The sequence below is a fragment of the Spinacia oleracea genome, chromosome 4, assembly GCF_020520425.1.
Source record: "Spinacia oleracea cultivar Varoflay chromosome 4, BTI_SOV_V1, whole genome shotgun sequence".
Taxonomy (NCBI): Eukaryota; Viridiplantae; Streptophyta; class Magnoliopsida; order Caryophyllales; family Amaranthaceae; genus Spinacia; species Spinacia oleracea.
The window spans coordinates 183,829,602-183,850,363 of record NC_079490.1 but is presented as its reverse complement, the minus strand read 5'-3'; the positions used below and the strand labels follow the sequence as shown (position 1 = coordinate 183,850,363).

General features: G+C 36.1%; 1 protein-coding gene across 11 annotated transcripts; it reads right to left on the bottom strand.

Annotated features, from left to right (window-relative positions):
* Positions 1–10,268: 10,268 nt before the first annotated feature.
* Positions 10,269–14,864, bottom strand: LOC110775571 (pentatricopeptide repeat-containing protein At1g53600, mitochondrial). Of its 11 annotated transcripts, none has more exons than XM_021980181.2 (4): positions 12,484–14,864; positions 12,201–12,320; positions 11,894–12,003; positions 11,003–11,318 (listed from the first exon to the last, which is right to left on the bottom strand). In XM_021980181.2, exon 1 carries the CDS (start codon positions 14,729–14,731, stop codon positions 12,656–12,658), a length of 2,076 nt encoding a protein of 691 aa, XP_021835873.2. In that variant the 5' UTR covers positions 14,732–14,864; the 3' UTR covers positions 11,003–11,318; positions 11,894–12,003; positions 12,201–12,320; positions 12,484–12,655. The 11 variants fall into 11 exon arrangements, with proteins under 11 accessions (XP_056699182.1, XP_021835873.2, XP_021835875.2 ...); XM_021980183.2 differs by having other exon boundaries at positions 11,894–11,969; XM_056843204.1 differs by adding an exon at positions 10,269–10,334 and having other exon boundaries at positions 11,223–11,318; positions 11,894–14,864.
* Between the last annotated feature and the right edge of the window lie 5,898 nt (positions 14,865–20,762).

The following is a 20,762-nucleotide window of genomic DNA, read 5'->3' as shown; positions in this document are numbered from 1 at the left end:
AGTTGTATTAAAACAACTAAACCCTTTGAGTTGTTGCATATTGATGTATGGGGACCATATTTTGTATTGGATTCTTCTAAGTGTTATCAATTCCTCACTATTGTTGATGATTACACTAGAATGACTTGGACACACTTTATGAGAAATAAAACAAATTTAGTGAAGATCATGACTCAATTTCTTCTCTATGTTGAAAATCATTTTGAATTGTCATTTAAATATGTTAGATCAGATAATGCTCCTGGCCTCACACAGGGAGCAATGAAGGAATTATTTCTTAACAAGGGCATTCTAAACCAGAAGAGCTACAACAATACACCTCAGCAAAATGGTGTTGTGGAAAGGAAACACAAGCATCTTCTTGAAACTACTCAAGCATTGGCTTTTTAATCTAAGCTACCTGACAAATATTGGAGAAATTGTATTCTCACTGCCACCTATTTGATCAATAGAATGCCATTGAAAAGCATTAACTTCTGCACTCCTTATAAAGATTGTACCATACTCGGCCTGATTTTTCTCATTTAAGGATCTTTGGTTGTTTGTGTTACATCACAACCTCAAAAGTCCATAGATCCAAATTTGATCCAAGAGCAGATCCTTGTGTCTTCCTTGGATATCCTCCTAACCAAAAGGCTTATAAAGTGCTCAACCAACCACTAACAAACTGATCATATCCAGAGATGTCATCTTCCATGAAAAACACTTCCCCTTTCATTACTCTTGTACTCCAAATCAACCTATTCTACTTAGTTTTTTCTTCCTGTCACCACACCATTTTCAGATCCCACTTATATTCTCTCTTTTCTTAATCCCATTCCTCCGGAATCTCTTTCTGAACCCACATAATCCTCTTCTCCAGTCACTCCTAACTCCTCTCCTATATCTTCTACATCTCCATTATCAGTCTCTCATCCTGTTCAGTCTTCTGAGAAATCTCATCCTTCTAAACAACCTCACAAAAGATCCACAAGACTATCTAAACCTCCCTCTCATTTAAGTGACTTTGTTTGTTCCAAACCTGTCAGACACTAGTGTAATTTAGTCTCTTATGATAGTCTTCCTGAAAAACAAAAGATCCTTATTGCTGCTCACATGGATCACATTGAGCCAACATCTTACAAAGAAGCTGCTGGAGACACTAACTGGTTAGACGCTATGGAAAAAGAGCTTACGGCTTTGAATAACAATCATACATGGGATTTTGTGTTTCTTCCAAAAGGAAAGAAAGCAATTGGATGCAAATGGGTTTTTAGGATTAAAAAAGAATGCAGATGGGTCTATAGAAAGATATAAGGCCAGATTGGTTGCTAAGGGATTCAGTCAGAAATATGGTATTGACTACCATGAAACTTTCTCTCCCTTTGTGAAGATGTCCACTGCCAGGTGCTTAATTTCTCTTGTTACCAGTAGGAATTGGAAGCTATTCTAGTTAGATATTAACAATGCTTTCCTACATGAGAATCTTGATGAAGAAGTCTATATGGAGGTGCCTGAGGGTGTTCATTCCCCTAATGGTCATGTTTATAAACTCAACAAGTCCTTATATGGCCTCAAACAGGCATATTGGCAATGGTTTGCTCGACTTCTAGATGAGCTGAAATCTCAGGGATACAAGCAATCTAAGAATGACTATTCTTTATTTATTAAACATGATTCTTATGACATTACTGTGGTTGTTGTCTATGTTGATGACATCATTATCACAGGCTCTAATGAGAACATCATTCGATCATGATCTAAAAACTCATCTCCATCATACATTTAGTATTAAAGATCTTGGTCTCCTCAAATATTTCCTTGGCATTGAAATATGTGACACAATTGAAGGATACATCCACACCCAAAGAAAGTACACTAAGAAAATGTTACATGATTGTGAACTTGACATTTCAAAGCCTGCTGTCACACCATTTCTCTTGAATTTGAAACTCACTTCCGAAGGAGAAGCTTGTTCCAACCTTGACCTCTACAGATGCTATGTTGGCAAGCTTAATTTTCTCACTCATATAAGACCTGACATAGCATTTGCTTTTTAGTCTCTTAGTCAATTCATGCACTGCCCCAAACTCTCTCATATTGCTTCTCTTACTCATACCCTTAGGTATGTTAATCAGTAGGTCAGGGTATCTTGTTAAAAGCAACAGATTCTGATTGGGTTGCTTGCTCATCCACCACAAGATCAGTTACTGGTTATGTTATCCTCCTTGGTAACTCACCCATCAGCTGGAAATCTAAGAAACAGTCTACCATTTCTAAGAGTTCATCTGAGGCAGAATACAAGGCCGTGTCTCAAGCTGCCAATGAAGTTACTTGGATAGTCACGCTCCTTGAAGAATTGGGGATACAAGGTCTTCAACCTGTCCAACTTCATTGTGATAACCAATCAGCCTTGCACATTACTAAGAATCCCATTTTCCATGAACGGAACCAAACACATTGAGGTGGATTGTCACTTTACTAGAGACAAGGTTCTTGAAGGCTTGCTTTAGTTAAGTTATCTTCCCACAAAGAACCAATTAGCTGACTTTTTCACTAAGGTTCTACCTGGTTATTAACACAAGATTTTATCTTCCAAACTTGGAATGATCAATACTTTCCCCATGCCAAGTTTGAGGGGGGGGGGGGGGGGGGTATTGGTGTACACTGTCCTATTACAAACCGCCAATCTTATTCTCTCTTCAGTCCTAAACTACAACAACACAGCAATGCGCAACAGTACCAACAGAGACCATGATCACTCCATACAAACAACATTATAGAAGGTCTCCTAATGATCAACTTCAACCAACTACTACTGCTCTAACAACCTGCCTTAAATTTAGGGAATCTGTTAATTCTGTTGTACAACATTCTTGTAATAGCTTCACCTAGATAGCTGTAGCTGTTGAGGTGTACATATAGAGTAACCTCATTGGATGGAACACCTCATCATTCCTAATGTATATATATAGTGTACTTGCTGTAAGGATTCCTCAATTAATTCAATAATAAAATCTTCATTTCTTCAAGTTCTCTAATCTTTCTCTCTCTCTCAAATGCTTACTGACTTCCAGTTTAAGCAAATAAATCATCCTAGTTGTTGATTTCTAATAACCTCATCACTGTTCCAAGCTCCTTCGAGAAGAAACAAGATGAAGTGATCAATTGATTTATTTCTTAATTGTTTATGATATACAGAGTACTACCGATCCATGGTTGTTCCATGAATTCCCTTCATCATGCTTACAGGTTAAAGTAACAGTTGACATCGTACGTACACTCCACTATTCCAGGAGAGGAGACCAAGTAGTCCTTGCAACCACAATTAAATAAATTTAACATGAAACAAAACTAAGACGTTTAGATAAAATTTTGAAATGGTAAAGCAAATCAAATGTCACTGTACAGACAGATAGATATATAGATAGATAGATACCTGTAAGTAAAGAGGAACAAACGTGTTATACATAATAAAACATAGACTTCATCAAGCCTTAATTCGATTGGGGTAAACTTAATTAATTATAAACCATAAAACTAAGATTACACGAAATGAATCCACGAACCATCATAATATCATATCACTTCCTTTATTGAGGAAGAAGTGGGGGAAGTGATGAATTGTGTTGCCAACATAATATGCTGCGGATCAGCTATATTAGCAGTAGGAATAGCATGTGTTGCAAGTTTATGCATGACAGATGCTACAACACCAACAAAAGACTGCTTCAAAACAGCTGCAAGGGCAATAGCCAGAGCTAGGCCTGGTTATCGGGCGGGGCGGGTCAGGGTCGGTACGGGTCAAAAGAGGGTCGGGTATTGAAAGGGTCATTTTTAGAGGGTCGATAATGGGCGGGTCAAAAGCGGGTCGCGGATCAATAGCGGGTCATTATTGGGCGGGTCAATAAACGAGCAATGAAAAATGAAAAACAAAAGAGCCATGTGCAAGTACAAGTAAATACGAAGCTATGCATGTAATTTTTTGTATCATTACTATTTTTATTTTCAAACTAATTGTAGTATAAGTTTGACCCTATAATAACCCTGTCCAATAAAGGCCCTGTCCAATAAGAGCCCTGCCCAATAAAAGCCCTATTAACTTGACCCTAACCCTATATCCATTGGACTACCCTGTCCAATAACCAGGTCTAGCCAGAGCTGTAGGATATAACAATATCAACCTCAGAGTTTACAGCGATCCTAACTTTGAAAGCCTGGGTTATGATAGCACTGACACTGATTCTGATGACGATGATCAACACCGTCTTGCTGATAATGTGTACATGATAGGTCACAGGTTCGAATCCCCCTTCTCCCATTTGTAATTTACAATGTCTTCGTGATTCATTTGCAACAAAAAAAATATATTATTTTGATGATTCCATATTTGAAATTGTACGTACAACTTTCATTTGTCCATTCAGAATGTTACTGCCTAATGAGTAATGAGTAATGAGTACTGATGCCCTTATGTTGTATACTCCCTCCGTATTTATTTAAGAGATACACTTGGTCGGGCACGGGTATTAAGAAAAAGAATTGAATGAAATAAAGTAATAAAACAAGTGTAGTTGAGTAGATATTTTAATAAGTAAAACAAGTGGGGACCATGTCATTTTAGGGGATAGGGGGTGGGGATGGGGTATAGATAGATTATTTAATTAGATGGTGGGGTTGATAAGTTACTAAAAATGGTAAGTGTATCTCTTAAATAAATACGGCCGGAAAAGACAAGTGTATCTCTTAAATAAATACGGAGTGAGTATAAGATAAAATAGAAATATTTTTCATTTTGTGAAGTCCAAACACGACGTTTTTACCAAAATCTAACAATCGCCAGAATGATCAGTACAAAATTAAGCCTTAACTCATTCATCTTCCGTTTAAACAACTTGTAAAAAATTATCTTACCATAGTACCATACTGTGTTCAGTTTAAACCATTTATTTTAACAGTCTAGGATACAGTTTACAGAAAAGGAGACATAATGAACGAGTTGTGTGATCGAAAAAGCTACGGATAAGAAGACGCGATAATCAATTTGCAAGCTCGTGGTAGTCATACTCATGGATAATAGTACGTACATGGAAAGTTTAACGAGACTAATTCTCCTTGAGGAGATCTATTATTCAGTAATTGTAACAAGTTATACAGACATATAGCTAGGCAAAAAACTGGATGGACATGATGTGATTTATGAGAAACCATTCTATCTCGAAATGTGGGTGTGGATGCCGTTCTTATCATCCTATCTCGAAAAACATTCGATAATAAAGATATTAAGATTGGCAAAGCATGATAACTAAACCTATGCAACAAGTGAGATGCAACGCTCACATTGTAGTACCGGAATCAAACATAGTTTTGAATGTCATTAAACTGTATTAAATATGGGTTAGAGCAGGGGCGGATCCAAGAGTTTATAAATGGGGGTTCAATTTTTTTTTATTTTTTTTGATTTGCTTTCTAATTTCTCATATTTGCTATTTTTAGGGGGTTAAAGTTGAGAGGTAAGTAGACGAAATATTAAAAACGTTATAATGAAATATGTGGAGGATTTATGATCTTTAATTTTGGTTTTTCATAACAATAAACTCAACACTAAGTTCAAATTACAACAATAATTTGACGCAATTTCAATCTATACTATATATTAAAAGGCGTTTATAAGAAAGTATACGTGACACGTGGCGCTATCGTTATGGGTTGTTCGCTCCATGCAATCTTCATCTACATGAAAAAAATGTCTAACATTGTTTTTGTAAGGTTTGAACTCATGATCTTGAGTTTAAACATCAAAGGTTTTACCGCTAAACTATTACATGTTTCATGTTATCATTACAACATAAATTATATATAAGTAAATGTTAATATTATTAATGTAATAACCCGTGGCATCGCCCGGGCCCAAAACTAGTTTAAAATGAAAAAACGAGTTTATCATAATTTGAAAGAGGTTTACTTTATTACAATAATTGTCACTGAACAAATACGGAGTAGCACACAAAAACACTAATAAGAAAAAGGAACATCATTCTTAATGCTTATACGAAGGAATTAATTAAGCCTCTAAGTCTAAGAAACACACAACTATAAGTCTATAAAAGTGGAGTATGAAAATACATTATTAGAAGTATATGTTATGGAAATTGCAAAACCTTTTTAAGAAAAAATAACAATACTTAATTTTTTTTTTTTTTTTTTGTAAAAGCAAAATCATGAACCATTATAGGAAAAAAAAAATTAAAAAGGGATAACGGAAAAACGACCTATAAAAGGAAAAGGAGAAAAGGTAAATATGAATTTAGATGATCAACTAATGATAAAAGACAAAAAGAAGGGGATAAAAAATCCATTTAGTCTCCCATTAAGAGGATTTGAACCAGGTCCCATGTGTAGCATAGTATTCATGCAACCATTATGCTACAAGTATATTTCATTGTCATTAATGTAAGTTAATCAAACATAACTTAAATATTTCAAGTGCAATTAATTACCCAATATCAAATTTACAGTTTTTTTTCAAAAATAATGGGGGTCCCTTTGGCCCCCTCGGGACCTATATAGGTCCGCCCCTGGGTTAGAGGCCCATATGGTCGTAAAACATTCGGGTTAAACATTTATCACGTATGAAATATATTTTCATATTCCATTTAATCTTTGTTTAGTATTAAATGATGAGTCTTTTCAATTTGACCATATATTCAAGATAGACTGTAAGAACCAGTCCTGTGACTAAGAAACGTTTACCGAGTGAACTTGTATGTCAAAAAGTTGAAAATGGTCCCTGGTCAGAAGTTTTCTATAAAGGTGGACGCATAGAAAACGCTAGACGACTAGATTGCAAGATGACTAGTAGTTATCTTTCTTGAACTATGTAGACATGGCAATGTCAAAATCATTTGCATAGATACTTACTTGATAAGATTGGACAGGCCTATAAAACTTTACTGTAAGAGATGAAAATCTATCATAAGTACATTTCATTATCGTATTAGACACTAATCCTCAATACCTGAGTGATTTGAGATTACTTGTTTAAAAACTAGTTACTTTGACGTTGTCAACCGTCGCACCGTAAAAGGAGGCTATAATGACAACGCTCAGGTAATCATCTATCAAACGAAGTCTAACCTCAAGATCACAAGGTTGGGATTGTCCTCCCACAAATTGGGAAGAGATGTCAAATGTTGTATAAAGGACACTCGGAGAGTTAGAAACTGTAAAATGCATGGTCGTGATCAGATGAATCATAGGCTATGATTATCTGTTTATTTGATCATTTGAACTCTGATACCGAGAATTACCTCTGAACGTAATAAGGATGACCGGTTTTATCTTATGTTCATAAGCAGGCATCAAGCGACAAAGGAATTAAGAAATGAACACTTGTCCCTAAGGACAAGTGGGAGACTGAAGGAAATATGCCCTTTGTCCAAGTTTGCATTTAATGCATTTAATGCAAAGTCTAATAAATGCGGTCCAGTATTAATTAGGCAAGTTAATTATTCAGTGAGATCAGGTGATCTGAATGTCTAGCTAGAGGTCGCTTCAGTTCAAGTGAAATTAATATTATTAATGCCACAACTTACTCTTGACTGAACCCGTAGGGTTACACAAATAGTATGTAAACGGATCAAGTATTTAGGTGAATATTATATTCAGTAAATACACTAAATGGATATTCGGATATGATGGATATTGGTTTCAGTGGGAGCTAAACAAACCATCAAAAGGAAAAGAAATAATACTTGCAGGAAATGATAATATTACCGGAAACGGAAATATGGTTCATAACGGAAATATAAATACAAAAATTCTTATTTGCATGGGGTGTACGATAAATATTGTACAACAAAGATAAAGTTGACGTAAAATGCTTAAAAGTTACCCTTATATATGTAAAAGTTATCTACTTTTTAGTAATAAAAATTTTCATTTTAATAAAAAATATTTCTTCAAAATCACTAATAATGTATAAAATTAATCATTTGACACTTTAAAATATTTATCTATTAACTTTTTTTTTTTAATAATGTAAAGTTAGAGAAAACTGTGTAAAAGTTAAAGAAAACAGGATAAAAGTTATGTTGGTGCACAATAAATTTATTGTACACCTTGTGCATGCAAGATCTTTTTATATAAATATTATTGAAGTCAAAGATATTGCCGGAAACGAAAATATAGTTCGTATCGGAAATATTGCCGGAAACGTAAATATTATCGGATTCGAAAATATTGTCGGAAACGAAAATATTATCGGAAACGAAAATGTTCGAGTCGGAAATTATTCCGGAAACGGTAAAAAAATCGGAAGCACGACGTGTTACAGGCAGCGCAAGGCCAAACCATTGCTCGACGAGCCAACCACAAGCGCAGCGCAACACGTCAGGCCGCAAGGCCCAACGTGCAACGGCAAACAGCGAGCAACTGGGCCAGCGCGCACAACAAGCCCATATAAGGCTTTGCTTGTGCACCAAGCTGGCCGGCCACCTAAGGAGTTTTAGGGTTTTGGGATTTTCCCAAACTGCCTAAAATTACTTCTAGGGTTTTGTGCATGTTTCCTAAAAGTCGAACTTTCCTAAACCTAATTAATTAGGGTTTTGGAAATTTAGGGTTTTCCTATTTCCTATATATAGATGATCATAATATACACACGAGTTTTTTATGCTTTGCCTATCACATTAAAAGTGAGATCCCGAATTAATAATACCTAAGATATATTAAATCCTAGTTAGTTGAACCTAAGGCGTTCGAACGGGTTGACTTTCTACGAAGGAATGACGTTTGATGTTCTAACTTGTTCGGTTCGGGAGCAGCAAGGGATGACATGCATCACAAAGTATGTAAACTGAATTGTGCTATTTGATTATGTGAATTAATTTGGATTCTGGCAATTATGGTTTTTCCGCATGTCAATTGAATTGTACACAACCTAACAACCCCGCTCCTGCACTGCGTCGTACCCGATAGCAGCAGCCCCAAGCACGCTGCGCTAGGAAAGCAGACCTTTTTTTTCCCGCTCATTTGTTCTTATGTTGTACATGGTACACCCGGTTGTATGTATAATGAATATCCTATTATTGTGCAATAAGTTATTTTTGGGGACTATAATTTGTTACTTCTATGACATAATCTTCCCCTTCTTATACTTCGAGTCCTAAAGTTATGTTCCTATACTATGTTTCGAGTCCTTCGTATTCTTTTCCATTTCAAATCAACCGCAAATGTGATTAGAAAAAATCAGATTAGGTTGACCAGATCGATCTCCTTATTCTAATACACTTTGGAAACCTATTTGGAGAAGAGGTAAAGAAAGAGTTCTAAAATAATCTCCTTATTCTAATTGTGAACTTGGAATCCTTCTTCTTCGAAAACTTCCTGTTTTTTTCAAGGGTGTAATAGACTTTTCAGAAAGCATATAGAATCAAAGAAAACAAGCAAAGCCATCAAAATGCCTCTTTGGGAGAAGTTAGACTTACAAAAGAAAAAGAAAAAGAAAAAGAAAAAAAAGGAGTTCTTGAACTAGTCCAAATCTAGTTCCATAGAGCGACGTGATTAGTCAAATGAATAATATAATCTCAATCACTTTCATGAACTAGCTTAGCTTAAACTAAATCAAACCGCCCCTTCCATTTTATAACACAAATGATTGTTCATAAAACTCAAAAGAAAATTACATTGTCCAAGACTTTAAACTACATGACAATTTCTTCTTCATAATTTGATTTTGTATTGATCATCCAGGGAAAGGTAGATGAACTGCTTAATAGATCTTATTGGGTGTGGGGCTGGGATCGTGGCGTTAATGTTTCTATGTAACGAGTGCATCCATGGCAAGAAAAAGAAGAAGAATGACAAAAATAAGGAAAAGACAATAAAACCTTATGAATGGAACTTAGCTGATGATGATGATTATAATGCAAGGCGTAGATTTTCTCTTGTCAATGAAGGCATTTGGATCCCAAACAGACGTAACAGCTACAGGAACAGGAACAGAGAAGAAGAAGAAGAAGAAGAAGATACTCAGCGCTCTGTAAACCTCCCACATTCATGGTGATCAAACAAAATGCAGTCGATTCTATTGTATGAATGCTGGTCTGATATCGGAATTGTGATGTTTTTTCTCTGAATTGTCATGTGATATGTATATACATGAATTGAGGCATTAGAATTCAAATCCTTTGTTTCACAGGTTTGTACCATTACACTGTATATTTTTTGGTGCAACCATTATACTTGTAAATACCATGAAAAAGTAAATGTTGCAAATTTTCATAACTTACTTGTCAGTTGTCCTCCTCCCTTTTTCTCCATTTGCTCTTATTCAAACATAGTGTTCTTCCCATTTGCTATAGAATCACAAATCAAATAAAATGAAAAATAAGTACTTACTGTTACTGGGTTTTATGGGGTAAAAAGGCCATGTTCAATATTGTGTTATTTCGGGTTATTATTTGACAAAAATAAAATAAAGAAAACCAAATAAGACAAATTTTGGGAACGGACTTAAACAGAAAGAGTGAAAAACTTTGTTGAATGGAGGGATGCTCCAAAGTATAAACCCTTGACAGGTACATCGGTTTTCTACGCTACAAATAGTCTAATACTTTCAAGTTCACTGGCATTCAAACCTTTTTCTGCACAATCCTTTTGTAGAACATATTCTCAAGTGTTTGTCAAGAAAACTGTCATACATGATAACAATGGAGCAACTTCAGTAGATGATGACAAAATATGCAGTATTTTCAGGAATGTGGAAATTATATTAGCATTTGTTAGGAAATGACATAGCTCTATCTATGTCATGTGGAAGGAGAGCTGATCGATTATATTACCAACTCGTATAAATTTTTCTGTCTTACAGATCATAGTATTAACTAAGAGATATGAATAAGATAGAGCACAATCAGCAGCAGATAGAGCACAATAATCTTTTTTATTTTTTCTTCCCCAAATATATAGCCCCTCCCCTCCCAAAAAGAAGCTATAAATTAGCTGAAATACGAGTGTAGAAAGATAAAGATGAAAAACATGCTAGCATTCTTCAATGGAACTATGGAAGAGGATACTGTTTTGAGTATTTTACTGATGAACTCATTGGCCAATCACAACTCACAAGCCACTTCATGAAGGTTCATGTCTAACTATGGTATAGAAAAAAAAAAGTTGAGAAGTCAAAGATATGTGACAAAAAATGTCAGGCATAGACGCATAGGAGCACACTTTTAGGCTCTTACAGTTGGGTAGAACCACAGCAGTTCTTAATTAGATTTCCTGTGGTGAATCTCAAATATTGTACAGGTGCACTTCTCTTGCGTCAAAGTTTGTCATTCCTGAAATAAAAATCAGACAAAAAAGCTGTGATATCTGGCATTAAAAAACCCTGTCATGTAAATAACTTTTACGAATGGAGGTTGTACAATACTCTGGCAGTGAAAACAAAATCTCCAAGAAAGAAACTGGCATGAGCTTAACTGCTCAATTCATTCCTATACACAACCCTACTCTAATTAAGACATAAAATTTTTTATATTCAAGCAGCATAACAAAAAGTAAATAAATCTACTTCAAATTCTAGAAACAAGCTTTTACCCTTCCTTTTTGGCAAATATGGCTTATATAACACATCTGCTACTTCTGCTTATGAGCAGGATTATGAAAGTACTAAGAGGTCAAGTTTTGTAATTTCTAGTCCATATCCTTAAACATGAATCCTAGAAATGGGCTCAACTTCAGGACATGAAGATCATTCATATGAAGTGAGCTCAACTTAAGCATTTGAGAGGTGAGAAGTAATTCATTTTATTAGATATGGTAGATAAAGAAAATTAAAAAAAAAAAAACATGTATAAGACATAATCAATGAATCGTTGATCTGCAGAGCTGTATAAGCATTGCTAGCACTTACAGGACAATATTTACGAGGCTATATATTGCAGATGGCCATCTTTGTATGCAATTGAAAACCGGGCATTAATCAGCACCTAATGGCGACAAGTGCTCAATGTCTTATAATCCCTTCAAAAAATGTTAACAGCATTGCAACACAAAAAGCTTGAGACTCAAAGTGCATATTATTCTCCTGTTGAGAAAGGGCTCACAGCTGATATTTAACTTGCTTTTCTCAAACATAATAAATATTCGAAGTTACAACAACACAAATGTGAATTTGCGACATTTAAACAGCAATGAAATTTTAAGGCTTTTGATTTCACCTTTGAAAAAGAAGGGGATACCAGCCACGGAAATGGGCAACAGAAGTAAATCTAGGACTTGAGGAAGATCATGCCTTTCATCTGTGTACTTTCTCTTTTTCATTTTGTCTCCTTTCAGAACTGAAATTAAATTAGCAAACAAGCTTTGAAATGATATTATAACCAATGCACATAAGCTCTGTTAAGCATTCCAAAAGAAGTAAACATAAAAATTCAGCTCAGGTTGAATATTTAATAGCAATTACGTACTATATTTCATGTCTTAACCTTGAAAGGGGCAAACCTGTGGTAACTCCTGATTTGTAAAGGCAACTAGATTAACTACTTAAGTGCATCTTCCCATCATAAATCTTTCATGATCAACTAGATAATACCAACAGGCCAAACATGTCTGGATATGTTCCCCAATCATCACAATTATGATTTATGCGAGGTTGATCTCCAACACAAACTAGTTACTGTTTTCTGTCACCAGGAATCCAACTACAGCCTGGAGTTTTTAGTATACCCTTTGATTTTTGTGTCCATCTGACCTCTTCAGCCTCCTTTTCTCCTAAAATGGAGTATATCTTTGACATAACAACATGTGGGGTTGCATTATTAGGTTCCAGTCTCAAAATTTCTTCTGCTGCAAGCTCTGCAATATCAAGACGCAAGAGGGACTGTGCAGCAGTCAGAAGTGCTCCCCAAACTCCAGCATGAGGTTCAAATGGCATTGAATGGATCATATCAACTGCTTGGTCAAGCAATCCTGCTCGGCCAAAGAGATCAATCATGCATGAATAGTGATCAGGCCCTGGCTCTACATGGTAAGTGGACTTCATCAATCTAAAATACTCTTGACCTTGTTCAACAAAACCCATGTGTATGCAGGCAGAAAGAATACCAAGGAAGGTGATTTCGTTAGGTTGCAGCCTCTCATTCTCCATTTGTTTAAATAAGTGAAGTGATTCTTGTCCAAGACCATTGTAGGCGTAGCCTGTGATCATCGAGTTAAAAGAAATGACATTGGGTGAAGCAATCTTCATGAAGACACTATATGCATCAGAAATATCTCCACATTTTGAGTACATTGTCACCAATGAATTTTGAACCGATAAATCAAACTCCATAGCCATCTTCACAACTTGAGCATGAAGTTGCAAGCCAATGATTAAATCAGCTAAACAAGCAGCAGCACTGATCACGGTGCTCAAAGTAAAAACATTTGCTCTGAAGGATCCTCGAGCCATCCTAATATACCAATGAATAGCTTCAGCAGGTCTCTCATTGTTAACCAATCCAGAAATGGCAGTAGTCCAAGTAACATCATCTTTATGCGGCATCAAATTAAACAAATGGATTAATTTATCCATATCACCTTTTACACAAAACCCTCCAATCATTGTTGTCCAAGAAACAACATCTCTTCTGGGCATAATTTGGAAAAGACCATAAGCTTCTTCAATTTGTTTAGCGTGAACATAGGATGCAATCATGGAATTCCAAGAGAATATATCTTTCTCACTAATTAAGTTGAACAGCTTAATGGAAGCATCTAGACAACCAAATTTACCATACATGCTGATGAGAGCGTTGCACAATATTACATCACACTCAAATCCCATCCGCAAACCTAATCCATGGGATTGACAAGCTTCTACAAATCTACCACTGTTAGCACAAGCATCAATAATTGTAGTTAAAGTCATAGGATTAACCCTTACAATCTTTTCTCTCCTCATAGACAAAAACAGAAGAAACCCATCTATGAAATTTCCATCCCTCATATACCCTCTAATAATTGCTGTCCAAGAAACTACATTCTTCACAGGCATCATATTGAACAATTCTCTAGCTTTCTCAGTATATCCTTTTCTACAATACCCATCAATCATTGACGTCCATGAAACAACATCCTTTTCTACCATCCCCGAAAAAACCTGAAGAGCTTCATTCAACTTACCTGCCTTTAAATACCCACAAATCAAAGCATTAGAACAAACAGGCTCACGCCAAGTTCTTGGCATATCATTGTACAATCTCACGGCCTCCTGAAACATAAATGCATAGGCGAAACCAGTGACCATGACAGTATAAGATACAGCATTTCGGTCCGGCATCCTATTAAACAACTCACAAGCTTCATTAACTCCAACCCCATTCCGCATATAACCCGTGATCATAGCATTCCAAGACGCAATATTTCGTTGAGGCATTTCATCGAACACCTTCCGTGCTTTCGCAAGCTCCCCATTTTCAACATATGCCGAAATCAGAGCAGTCCAAGTAATGACGGTTTTAACTGGCATACGATTGAACACCATTTCTGCTTCTTGGGTAGAACCACATCTTCCAAATTTGGTGATTTGAGAATTTGAATATACAATTGATTGTTCATAATTCTGCTCTTTGTAGGAGTCATCAGGTCTAAGATGATAATAATTTTGGTGGGTTTGAGGAGTTGGTCTTGTACTATAAGTGAAGATTAACTTGTCAAAACATGAGAAAATGAAGCCTCTTTGACCAAAAAGTGTACTCGGTTTCAACATGAGATTGACTTAATGACTTGACGATGCATATCAGATTATATGGTTTTGGAAACAAAAAAATATTGTTGGAGGGGTTGTGATTTTGGAGTCCAACGATTCTTTTTTACGTGAAATATTAAAGACAAATTTGCATAATCGATTTTTTAGAGTCCCAAATTTTGCGAGGAATGACCTTATATAAGATTTTTTGTAAAATCATATCTTAGTGTAATTTTTTGTGAAAGACAACTAAAGAAAAGTTTTCGACATTGACTGAGTTTTTCCGGCCATTGACTTGCACGTGAGCAGCACCAATGATATTATTTTGTACTGTATTTTCAACAAATTAGATTGTGTAATAGCATCACGCGGAGTATATTATAGTTTCTTGTACTTTGTAGCATATTTCAAAAGTTAATAATATCAATATATAGATTACTGACAAAACTTGAAACAAGAACAATTGATTAGCAGTTTGAGAGCAAAAGAATGCAGAGAGTGTTTGGGAGCTTTTGTATAATCGATTGAATGAATAACAGAATTACAATGAGGAGTGCTTATATACAAGCTAGAATTCTAGAAGCATCTATAAGTTGTTATAACTAACTGATCATGATGTCAGCAGAATAACAAAAAGTGCACCTAGGGTGCTGACTGTATGCTGACTGTATGCTGACAGTGCAGACTAATCAAGCTTGCAATGCTTCAAGCTGAGATGTTGAAATGCTGATGTTGTATGCCTTGTTTCAGCTTCATAAATAGAACAAGTAGCAAGTATATCATATAATGTTAACATCCCCCCTCAAGATGGAGGCTCACAAGCTCCAATCTTGGACAAGAGAGTCTGGAACTGTACAGATGAGAGAGGTTTGGTAAAAATATCAGCCAATTGTTGCTGTGTAGGTAGATAAGTGAGGTGCAACAATCCCTCTAGGACTTTATCTCTTGTAAAGTGGCAGTCTATCTCAATGTGTTTTGTTCTCTCATGGAACACTGGATTTTTAGCAATGTGTAAGGCTGATTGGTTATCACAGTGCAAAGTGATTGGCTTGAGATCATAAACACCCAAATCTTCCAATAAATTAACTATCCAAGTCACCTCAGAAGCAGCAGCTGCCATTGCCCTATATTCTGCTTCTGCTGAAGATTTAGAAACTGTTCCTTGCTTTTTAGACTTCCAAGACACTGGTGAACCACCAAGTAAAAGAATGTATCCAGTGATGGATCTTCTAGAATCTGGACAAGAAGCCCAATCTGAATCTGAGAAAGCCTGTAAGCTGATATTGTTTGAACTTTTTAGCAAAATCCCTTGACCTTCTGTGTGTGCCAGATACTTCAAAGTGTGGTGTAAAGCTGCTACATGTGGCATTCTAGGGCATTGCAGAAACTGACTCAGTGTTTGTACTGCATATGAGAGATCAGGTCTTGTGTGTGTTAAGAAATTCAACTTTCCAACTAGTGATCTGTACTTTTCTGTGTCAGAATAAAGTTCACCTTCTGTGTTACTGAGCTTGACATTTACTGGTAAAGGTGTAACTGTTCTCTTGGATACATCCAAACCACAGCACTCAATGAGTTCTTTGGTAAATTTCTTTTGGCTAAGAATTATTCCATCAGAAGTGTATCCTACTTCCATGCCAAGGAAATAGTTAAGAGTTCCTAAATCTTTGATGCTGAACTCCTGGTGTAAATAAGCCTTCAAAGAGTGTAGCTTATCTGAATCAGTCCCTGTCAAGATTATGTCATCAACATAGACTGCTGCAATATTGATATGCCCATCTTGCTTGTTAATAAACAAGCTGTAATCATGTTTAGACTGCATAAACCCTTGTTTTTCTAAAGCAGTTAATAGCTTCTCATGCCACTGTCTTGAAGCTTGCTTCAACCCATATATAGACTTGATCAATCTACACACTTTGTTGGTTGGATTGTCAATTCCTTCTGGTACTTGCATGTACACTTCCTCCTTCAAATCACCATGTAAAAAAGCATTGTTGACATCTAATTGAAAAAGGGGCCATTTCCTGCTTGCTGCAACTGCAAGAAGACATCTAATGGTGCTCATTTTCACCACTGGACTGAAAGTCTCCTCATAATCAATCCCATATTTTTGATTGTATCCTTTGGCCACTAATCTAGCTTTGCACCTTTCTAAAGCCCCAGTGGATTTCAGCTTCACTTTGAATACCCATTTACAACCAATAGCTCTTTTCCCTTTAGGTAGTTCCACCAACTCCCATGTGTAGTTTCTGTCTAAAGCATCCAGTTCTTTTGTCATTGCCTCAACCCATAAAGGGTGTTTAGCAGCTTCAGAATAAGATGAAGGTTCCTTGATGTCACAAACATGAGTAAGGAAAGCTTGAAATTCCTCTGGAAAAGTAACATATGAAACCAGATTGCACCAGTGTTGAGCAACTGGTATTGTGTCTGGATTTGAGGCAGTAAAACATTCATAAGCATCCAAATATGCAGGTGGTTTGTGTGATCTTGCAGATTGTCTGGTGATGGGATAAGGAAGTGGTTCAGAAGTGGAACTAGAAGTAGATTGAGATGTTTCTGTACTATGTACAGAAGGAGTAGAAGATTGAGTGGATGAATTTGTTGGAGAAGAAGAAGAAGAAGTTTATGTACTATGTACAGAAGGAGAAGCAGATGTGGATGGTGATGGTGATGGAGTGAAAGGTTCAGGTGACACATTAGCTTGTGGTGTTATGGAATGAGGAGGAAAAATGGTAGTGGGTGAAGAAAAATCTGGTGGATCAAAAACTGTAGGGGATAAAAAAGTAGGAAGATAGATGGCATTGGTGTAAGGAGAGATATTTATGGATTTGTGTTTGTGATAAAGGTGAAATGGAAAGTGTTTTTCATGAAAATGTATGTCTCTTGATACAAAGAATCTGTTTGTATCTATTTCCAGAACTTTATATCCCTTCTGTGTTGTTGAGTAACCCATGAACACACAGGGAGTGGCCCTTGGGTTCAATTTTGTTCTCCCTACTTTGGTTGTGGACACATAACAAAGACAACCAAAAGTCCTCAAGTGTGAGAGATTTGGAGTCTGGTCAAACAACCTATAGTAAGGAGATTCAAGCTTCAAGGATTGCAAAGGCATCCTGTTGATCAAATAAGCAGCACAAAGTATACATTCCCCCCAAAATCTCTCTGGTACTTTAGACTGTATGTATAAGGCTCTTGCTGTTTCTAACAAGTGTTTATGCTTCCTTTCTACAACACCATTCTGTTGGGGTGTATGGCTACAACTGGTTTGGATTAGAATGCCTAACTTCAGATACAATTTCTTCATATCCCCTTCACAAAGTTCCTTGGCATTATCTGATCTAATACATTTAACCTTCACTCCAAATTGTGTTTCAACCATATTCAAGAAATTATCCATAACAGAAACACAATCACTTTTGTTTTTCAGAAAATGGATCCAAGTAAATCTGGTATAATCATCAACAATAGTCAAAAACTGAGTACAACCAGAAGGTGTTTTTACAGCATGAGGACCCCAAACATCTATGTGTACAAGATCAAATGGCTTAGTTGACTTAATACTACTGTGAGGAAAACTCAACCTAGTTTGCTTTGCAGCAGGACACACTTGGCAAATGGTGTCTTGTAAACAAGTAGACACATCACAACTAGGATTTATTAGTTTCAGTCTATTAAAAGGTAAGTGTCCAAGTCTTAAATGCCACAATTTAGCATTATCTACTGTGGATGAACAAGCCACATTACAGATGTGTGTTTGGACAGGGTTGACTTTTCCAGATTCTTGTTCTCCCAACTTGTATAGACCTGATTTCATATCACCAAGAGGAATCAGCCTCCCTTGATGGCAGCAAACAAAGCACTTATCATGAGTGAAATGAATCTCACATTGCAAATCTTGACACAACTTATGTACAAATATCAGATTATACTTAAAATCTGGAACATGTAAGACATTGTTCAAAATTATACCATCATTCAGTGTTACTAAACCTATGTGTTTCACTGCAATGTTTCTCCCATCAGGTATAGTAATGTAAGTATTCTGATTGTCAACAGGCTTATAACATGAAAATTGGGACAAATCATGACAATAATGGTCTGAAGCTCCACTATCTAACAGCCATTTAGATTTAGTGTGAGAGAGTAAACAGACATTACCTGCCATCATAGCCAGGTTAGGATTGGTATTAGCATTCTGTTGTTGTTGTTTAGACAACATATCCATAAGCTGCTGATATTGCTCCACTGTGATAGTTGGAGATGCTTCAGTTTGTGGCAACTCTGGCACACTGTTATTAGAATTGTCACCAAATGAAACTGCTGCAACCTTATTGTCTCTTGCAGTCTTGTAGCCAGGTGGATAACCATGAATCTTGAAGCATCTCTCCACACTGTGTCCCTGTGTTTGACAATGTGTGCAGTAGTAATTGGATCCTGGTTTACTAAATCTATTGGTTCCTCCAGATTTCTGAGAACCAGATTGATAACCTGTCTGAAAACCAGTTTTGTAAGTTTTGTTGCTAGAGTTCCAATGATCTCCAGTAAACCTCCTTTTCTCAGCTGCAAAAGCCAGTGTTTCAACTTGATTACTAGCTTGAGAAACCTCCTTGTGCCTCTCTTCTTGAGCAAATAACCTGTAAACTTCAGATACCTTGGGCAAAGTTGGAACCATCAGTACATTTCCTCTAATAGTAGCAAAATGATCATTGAGTTTCATCATAAACTGCATCACCATTCTCTCTTGTTGCCTCTGGAAAAATTTCTTTGTCACATTACAGGTACAATTATTGCAAGTACAGTATGGTAAAGGATTTGCTTCCTCAATTGCATCCCACACAGATTTGATTTCAGTGAAGAACTCAGCTACAGATTTATCTCCTTGGCTTATTTCAGCCAATTTTTGCTCAAGAGAATAAATCTGTGCTAGTGATGCAAAATCAAATCTGTCTTCCAAATCAGTCCAAATATCTCTTGCAGATTTCATGAACATAACACTTTTGGCTATAGTCTCATTCAAATTCCCTAAAATCAGTGAGCACACTAGATCATTACATCTTTCCCAGGCCTTGTGTTCAGCTGTGCCAAAATCAGGTTTGATAAAACTACCATCAACAAAACCAATTTTGTTCTTAGCAGACAATGCAAGTAGCATTGATCTCTTCCAGCTAGTGAAACCTTCCTCACCATTGAATTTGAAAGAAATTAATTGTACTGAGTTTGCATCAGAAGGATGTATATAGTATATGCTTGCTGGATCTTGATTTGGAGGTAAAACATTGTTTCTCAGTGAATTGTCAGTGTTGTGATCACCAGCAGCCATTATCAAAACTTGAACAGGTTTTGAAATCAAGAAACAGATTCAGCAAAGAAGGAGATAGAATCAGAACGATCGAAACTCAAAAGAACAAGTACACAGAATGATTTAGAGCAAAACAATTTTGCGGAATTTCAGAAACAATTGAGCTAAGGATCTTTAATCCTGCTCTGATACCATGACAAAACTTGAAACAAGAACAATTGATTAGAAGTTTGAGAGCAAAAGAATGCAGAGAGTGTTTGGGAGCTTTTGTATAATCGATTGAATGAATAACAGAATTACAATGAGGAGTGCTTATATACAAGCTAGAATTCTAGAAGCATCTATAAGTTGTTATAACTAACTGATCATGATGTCAGCAGAATAACAGAAAGTGCACCTAGGGTGCTGACTGTATGCTGACAGTGCAGACTAATCAAGCTTGCAATGCTTCAAGCTGAGATGTTGAAATGCTGATGTTGTATGCCTTGTTTCAGCTTCATAAATAGAACAAGTAGCAAGTATATCATATAATGTTAACAATTACAAAAAAAACTGGACGTGACACGTATCAACTGTACAGGTGGTCTCATGGCAACTTAAGTAGGATGTATTTATGCTATATTTAGCTGAATATTCATTATAAGTGGTAATTTACTTAGTGCAACATATTTACATAACATTTACATAATCATGGGAATAGAATATTTACTTATACTTATGCTTATTCTTTTATATTTTCTATTTTAATTTAGT

Excerpts from the sequence above, each read along its gene's own strand:
- LOC110775571 (XM_056843204.1), bottom strand. The coding sequence starts at position 14,731 with ATGTTGAAACCGAGTACACTTTTTGGTCAAAGAGGCTTCATTTTCTCA.